Source organism: Diplotaxodon limnothrissa, linkage group LG4 (assembly GCF_057381915.1).
Source record: "Diplotaxodon limnothrissa isolate DT_005_m linkage group LG4, D_limnothrissa_male_GT1.1, whole genome shotgun sequence".
Taxonomy (NCBI): Eukaryota; Metazoa; Chordata; class Actinopteri; order Cichliformes; family Cichlidae; genus Diplotaxodon; species Diplotaxodon limnothrissa.
This window is the reverse complement of record NC_140599.1, coordinates 17176911-17183237: the sequence shown is the minus strand read 5'-3', so window position 1 is coordinate 17183237 and position 6327 is coordinate 17176911. Positions and strand designations below refer to the sequence as shown.

The following is a 6327-nucleotide window of genomic DNA, read 5'->3' as shown; positions in this document are numbered from 1 at the left end:
CAGTCAGTATGTGAAGAGGAGGAAGTTTAACAGTAAGTGTCTACAGCCATCTGTAAAACATGGTGGAGGCTCTGTCATGGTTTCAGCCAGTGGTGTTGGGGATCTTGTCACAGTTGATGAAATTATGAATACAGAAAAAAACCCATCAGATTTTAAACCGCTATGCAATATCATCTGGAGAGTGTCTGACTGGCAATGTGTTAACACACTGCCAGCCTGGTAAAAACACACTCGAGTAGAAAAACACTCAGTGTGTCATAGATTGGCCTCCCCAGAGCCCAGACATTAACATCATTGAACCAGCATGCGATCATCTTGGCAGAGAACAGAACAAAAGGCAGCCAACATCTAAAGAAGAGCTTTGACCGTCCTTCATAAAGCCTGTATGTACCCGTACCTGTATGTATAGTTTAATGATATTATTAACAAAATACAAAAAAATGAGGGGCAGCTCAAGACTCACAACTGTAATATAATCAGCCCCAGGTATATTAGAAACAAAGGTCCTGTTAAACTTACCTTATTTCTCACTACACTCTTATTCGTATTTTGAACTATGTGTATTTAATGAACAGTAAATATAGATGAAAGACAACTATCAGTCCGATTTAACGTTATATTATTTAAATGTACTTAGGCAAGCTTACAATGGCTCATGGCTTGCTTTTCTCTTTTTTTTAAGTACTCTGCTGCCACCCAGTGGACAAACACAATGACTGCTGAAAAGAAAAATCAGTAGTGTAATTTTCTTCGTATCCACCACACAACAACGGCCCATTATGCAACTAAAAAATGTACTATTAGTTCTGATTACATTTAATTTTGGTGTCCTGGTCCAAGATTTAATCTAAACAGCCTCTTAAAATAAGCAACATGTTAGACTCACTGATCCATTTTTTTATACTTTAAATTGAAAGGCTACATTTTCAAACTGCTTTGACTTATTTCAGTATGTTAGAATATAAAGACATTGGCAGCTGATAACTGTTCAAATTGTTGACTTGAATGTTTCTAAATGATTGCAAACACCAACACAGGATAAGAAAAACTGAAATTATTTGTTTATTTGTTCACAAATAACCAAAATCTTGTGATGTGATTGCGAGACATAGAAATGATGCAAGGACGGCCTCTACTCTGTTTCTATTTCATATCACATATGTGTGTATTTTTTTAATAGCTATAGATTTGATCAAATTATAATGAATATGGACATTGGTTGTGCAACATATCTAATGTATAACGTAATTTCATTTATTTATTTTTTTCAATTAGTCATCTTAAAGTGAAAGTAAATCACCGCTCTGAATACTTGGAAGATCTTCAGTGATATTGTGTCACTGAGGGCACTCTGCCCCTCCCCCCTTTGTACCTGCGGCTGTCTGGCTGATTATTATGGTCTGTCTGGCCGGCTGCCTGGCTGGTGGTCTCTAAGTGAACTTGATACTGAAATCAGCAGCCAGCTGTGATGTGTAGTACATCAAGGAGGCTGTGCGGAGCTCTGTCTGGAGCTCAGCCAGTCACTTAACACTTGTCAACAGTTCTAATGAAAGTGGCCTTTTCCTTGGTGGCCTCTTTTTCATTAGCAGGGTCAGAGGTCGCCGCCCAAGGCTGGTTGTCGGTCGGTGGGAAGGAGGTTGAGGATGAGGGCTGAGGAAGAGGGCTGAGGAAGGGATTTAGAGAAGGGGATATAAGGCCAGAGGGGAAAGGAGGGAGGGGAGAACATTCAAAGGCTAGCTGGCGCTATGATCAGCTGATCCAGCTCACAAAGCATTTATAAACCCTGCCTCGATTCTCAAATTACAAAAACCTGCAAGGCTGATTTTCTTTTCGTCATTGTCACCATCCACAACCAAGATCTTACCGTGAAAACATTAAAGCGTTTTCAGAATAACTGCATGTGCTGAAGGTCTGCACTGACTTGCTTGCTTCATGAGTTACCTTCCCCTGCTCCTGCTTAACTTATTACACCCTTTTACACCCCTTCCACTCCTCTCTCTGTTCTCTATTATGTCCCCTAAACACAAATGTGGCCAACTGAGGGAGCGAAAGAGAGAGAATCAGCCAACATCCCTCTCCTCCTCCCCCTCCTCCTCTTCCCCTTCACCGCGGCCTCTTGCACATGAAAGGGACCGTGCAAGGCCAATGGATGGCCGGTGGGGTGTGTGCTATGCGAGGGCCCCAGACCCAGACACAACACAACACACAGCTCCACAGGCCACCACAGCTGTGCTGGAATGTGACCTGTTTCGAATTTTAATGCCAGACTCGGCCCTGCGTGTGTGTCTCTGTGTGTGTGTAGAAGGAGGAGGACATGGATGGAGGGACATCAACTACAGAACAACATGCACTGCCCGCCTTAACGCTTTGACAAATTGTGGCAGTGTCTGGTATTTCTCCTTCAGCAGAGGAAACAGCATTTAAAAAAATCAAGAAGGAAGGAACATTTTTCAAGATTAGCTTTATTTATTTGCTATCATGTTTTATACATGTTTTAATGAACATTAATGTAGGATATCATAGACAAAATAAAAAACATATCTGGTCCCTATGCAATTAGATCAACAGAGCTAGATCAGTAAAAATAAATATGAAGTACACAAGTCCACGTACAAACACATGGAAACTCAAAAAAAATCGAAAAATAAAAACAATTGTCCAGAAAATGGAACCGAAGAGCTTATTTGATTCTGGTTGATAAACTGAGGCATTATAGTGGGCTTAAGTGCTGAGGACAGATGTTACAAAATATCAACTGTGAGATACCCATCAAAAAATTAAAGCAACTATACTAATCTTATTAGGATATGCTGATATACGAGTGGCATTAGTGTATATTTGGGTAACATTTGGAAAGGAAAAGGATTAAATACTTTAAACAGGGTAAATGCTTCTGACTATTAATATGCCACTTGCTTAATCCAGACAGTGTACCCCACAACTGAATAAAAAGAAATAACACAGTGAACAGTACGGATGATGTAAAATGTTTTTCTGAGACCTTCTGAGCTGTGTGGAAAATGAGAGAGGAAAGAAAACAACCTGCAGATACGTTTCTAGTTTTGCGTTTGTTGGCAGTCAGTCTGACTGTTGAGGTCACTGGATTTATCTGAAAATGACAACCTGTAATGAGCTTTCAGTTGCTATCAGAGTCTACTGGACGGTGGAGAAATCTTTAATGAAATCGCAGGTTTTCTTGCTGATAATCTCACGCAGCTTCCTGATTCTGCGATTGCTCGAGGAACCTACAAAGCTGTCGGGCTGCAGGATGGCCATGCCGTTGTGGACGTCCCCCATGATAATGAGCTGCCCGTCGGCTACAGTGATGTTGGGGCAGGGGCAGTTCCAGTCCATGTTTAGAAGAGTCACCTCGAGTGGTTCTTTGCCAAAGAATCTAAGACCCATCTTCTCATCCTTCAAGATCTCCTCCACCGTCACCAAAGCGTGGCCCGACTCTTGTTCCTCTGTCAGCTCGGTCACCCGGCCGAGGATCACGAAGTCGCTCTTGCAGAAGCTGGCCACCATCTTGCCTCGGGGTTTGCACACCTTGCAGTTGTTGTTCTTCGGAAAGGGGCACATCTCTTCACAGGCCTCTTTAGATTGAAAGTTGTTCTCGTTGCCACCGCAGCCTCCGTACACAAACGACTGGCACTTTTTGAGAGTGCTGCTATAAGCCCAGCGGGGCTCGTAGGCTTTGCAGGGGCCTTGAAGGCTTGGAAGGCTACAGGGAGCTGCCAGCTCTCCTCCGCATGACAGCATGCAGGCTTCGTAGGTGTCAAAGTGGTTTCTGTTTTTGTTGCACTGACTGTAGGTAAAGGTGAAGCAGTTGTTCCTCTTTGGTTCATAATACCAGCTTATGCTCTCTTCCCCACAGTCATCCGTGTCTGGACTCTTAAGGCACTCGGCAGCTGGAAAAGGCAGGTTGGTGCTGTTCCCCTCTGGATTTTTACTTTTCGTTTCTTTCTTGATCACTACCAGAGGATAGTGTGATGACACACTTCCTCCAACATTTCTGGCTGTGCACGTATAGATTCCAGCATCCTGAAGTTGCGCGTTGTATATAACTAGCTGACCGATGTTAGTGACCACGACGTTCCCTCGGACGTGATTGGGTCTCATTACGATATTCTCTTTCCCTTTCAGTTGCTTCTCCCAGGTGATTTCCGGACGCGGCTTTCCAGACACTTCACACAGGAAGGTGGCTGTCTCACCCACAAAGACAGCCTGCTGGCTGGGTCCATTGTGTATGGCGGGAAGCTGGATGTCAGTCGGGAGGGTGGTCTGGAGGGCGGTGGTGGGATGTAATGTGGTCTCCACGGGGAGTGGGCTGGTGTTTGGCCAGGTCAGGTGGTACCTGTAGGTAATAAATCAGAGCCAGTTAATGTCTGAGGTTCTTCTTTCATTCCCATTGGGATGTTTTGTACACAAAACACATTAATATTGCTAAACTAAAGTTTAGAGGAGAGTCTCAATTTTTAAGACTGAAGAAGGACAACGTTACCTTGTTACCAAAAAGCAAACAGTAGAGATCTAAAATACTTAACATGTTACCTGCAGGTGACCTCAGAGATAGAGATACCCTTGGAACAGGCCTCAGCGTCCATGTAGCACTTGTTATAATACGTCATGCCATCAGATGCACACGTGAAGTGGGGTTCCCTCTCACAGCGGTCTCGGCACTTACAAACTGGCTGGCCATCCCAGATGTCACACTCGGACCCTTGCTGAGAGCACATGAACTTGTCGCAGGTGGCACCCTTTGGCATTCCAATGGGGCCCTTGTTCCCTTTGATGTCTATATAGCGTGCTGCCACACAGCTCTTGTTACCGCATACATTAGGGCAGCACTTCTCAAAAGTCTCACAGTCCTAAAGTTTGAAGAGAAAATAACACTTTTCTACCACATATCAGCAGTGAATGGAATCACGTGAACTGGACAAAACAGAGAAGACACTTTAAGGCAGGGATGTCAAAAGTGGAAAAAGAGGAAGTTTTCTGTCATTTAATTGTTTATCTGTTACTTAACTATATTGGTGTAGAATGAACGGCAGTGCAGGTGGAGTCTTTATCGCTAGAAAAAGCTGTAAAACGTATGACAATACAGCTAAAAGTTCAAAATCGTTGCACTTCACATTTTCCAAACCCTTCCAGAGGGCCAGATTGGAGTCTTTGCCAGCCCAAATGTAGTCCCCGAGCCTTATGTTTGACACCCCTGCTTTAAAGTTTAAAGAAGTCATATTTTGTGTTCACATTTTTCATTTGAGATACATTTTTGTCTTGAGGATTCTTTAAATACTGTTTACAACAGTATTGGCCAATGTGTGACGGGTGGAATAAAAACTTTGAAAGGAGTAAGTTTAGTTATAAATGCACTCCTGGTACATGACCTCGCCACAGAGGTTATTTTGGCTGTGTTCAGTTTCTATTACAGTGCAAAAGGAAGGTAATACTTTAATCTACGTAAAAACACAAATTATTCCCACTGATCAGTCTTAACTCCTCTTTTTGTTCAGCCTCGACCGTTTTAACTTCAGTATTCAGTAGCAATGAATGAATTTAAATGATTTTTCTTGAAATGCAGTTTTTTTTTCTCTTATTTTTAAATCCAGTTTGCCTAAATCTCGGCTGCACGCGAACATTTTACAAGCAGTAAGAGAACTCACCTGATCGGATTCGCACTCGCGCATGCAGGTGCTCATAGCATCCACCCACAGGTTAGGGTTCAGATCGTTCGGGCAAAGACCTGCGTGAGAGTACACCACTTTTGCCACAGACATGGGCATTGCTCTCACACGGCAGCTGTCTATGTAAAGGAGTAGAGTATAGCAATGTCCAAGAAGAAACCAGATCCATCGGTGAAACAGCATCCACCACATATCCGGCGCGTAATGGAAGCACTAAAATGCAAAAAATACAACCGGGTCTCGCCGACTTTAGGGCTTTTAAGATGTCTTTACACTAAGTCCAGTCGCGTGAAATTTAAAAAAGAAAAAGAGACGACGAATAAAATTGAAGGTAGAAAAAAAAAGGCGTTTGCGGGACCGGGACCGATCTTGAGAGCTGTCCGGGTTTTTTTTTTTTTCTTCCTACGTTGATAGAGGCAGAGGATGAGGGCTGTGGTGGTGCGAACCCCTTTAAGGTCTAGCTACATGAATTACAGTGACCCGTCTACTCGGACAGCATAAACCCAGCTGAGTTACAGTCATGAACAACTTAATTAAAAGTTCGCCAACAGTTTGCAGGCGTTGTTTCACAGAAGACTGGTGAGACACCTGTGCGTAAGGCGCTGCCTGCCTTAACCCTTAACTTGCAATGTCGGTGAAAAGT

The 6327-nt window shown here is 43.3% G+C and overlaps 1 protein-coding gene across 1 annotated transcript; it reads right to left on the bottom strand.

Moving 5' to 3' along the window:
• Positions 1 to 3153: 3153 nt before the first annotated feature.
• Positions 3154 to 5876, bottom strand: wfikkn2a (info WAP, follistatin/kazal, immunoglobulin, kunitz and netrin domain containing 2a). Its single transcript, XM_085352327.1, has 3 exons — positions 5664 to 5876; positions 4552 to 4868; positions 3154 to 4354 (listed from the first exon to the last, which is right to left on the bottom strand). The coding sequence occupies exons 1-3, from the start codon at positions 5874 to 5876 to the stop codon at positions 3154 to 3156; spliced, it is 1731 nt and encodes a 576-aa protein (XP_085208453.1).
• Positions 5877 to 6327: the final 451 nt, after the last annotated feature.

Coding starts and splice junctions, on each gene's coding strand:
- wfikkn2a (XM_085352327.1), bottom strand. CDS start 5,876: ATGTGGTGGATGCTGTTTCACCGATGGATCTGGTTTCTTCTTGGACAT. Junction 4,869..5,663: donor GCGAGTGCGAATCCGATCAG/GTGAGTTCTCTT, acceptor TTCAAACTTTAG/GACTGTGAGACTTTTGAGAA. Junction 4,355..4,551: donor ATCTCTGAGGTCACCTGCAG/GTAACATGTTAA, acceptor TATTACCTACAG/GTACCACCTGACCTGGCCAA.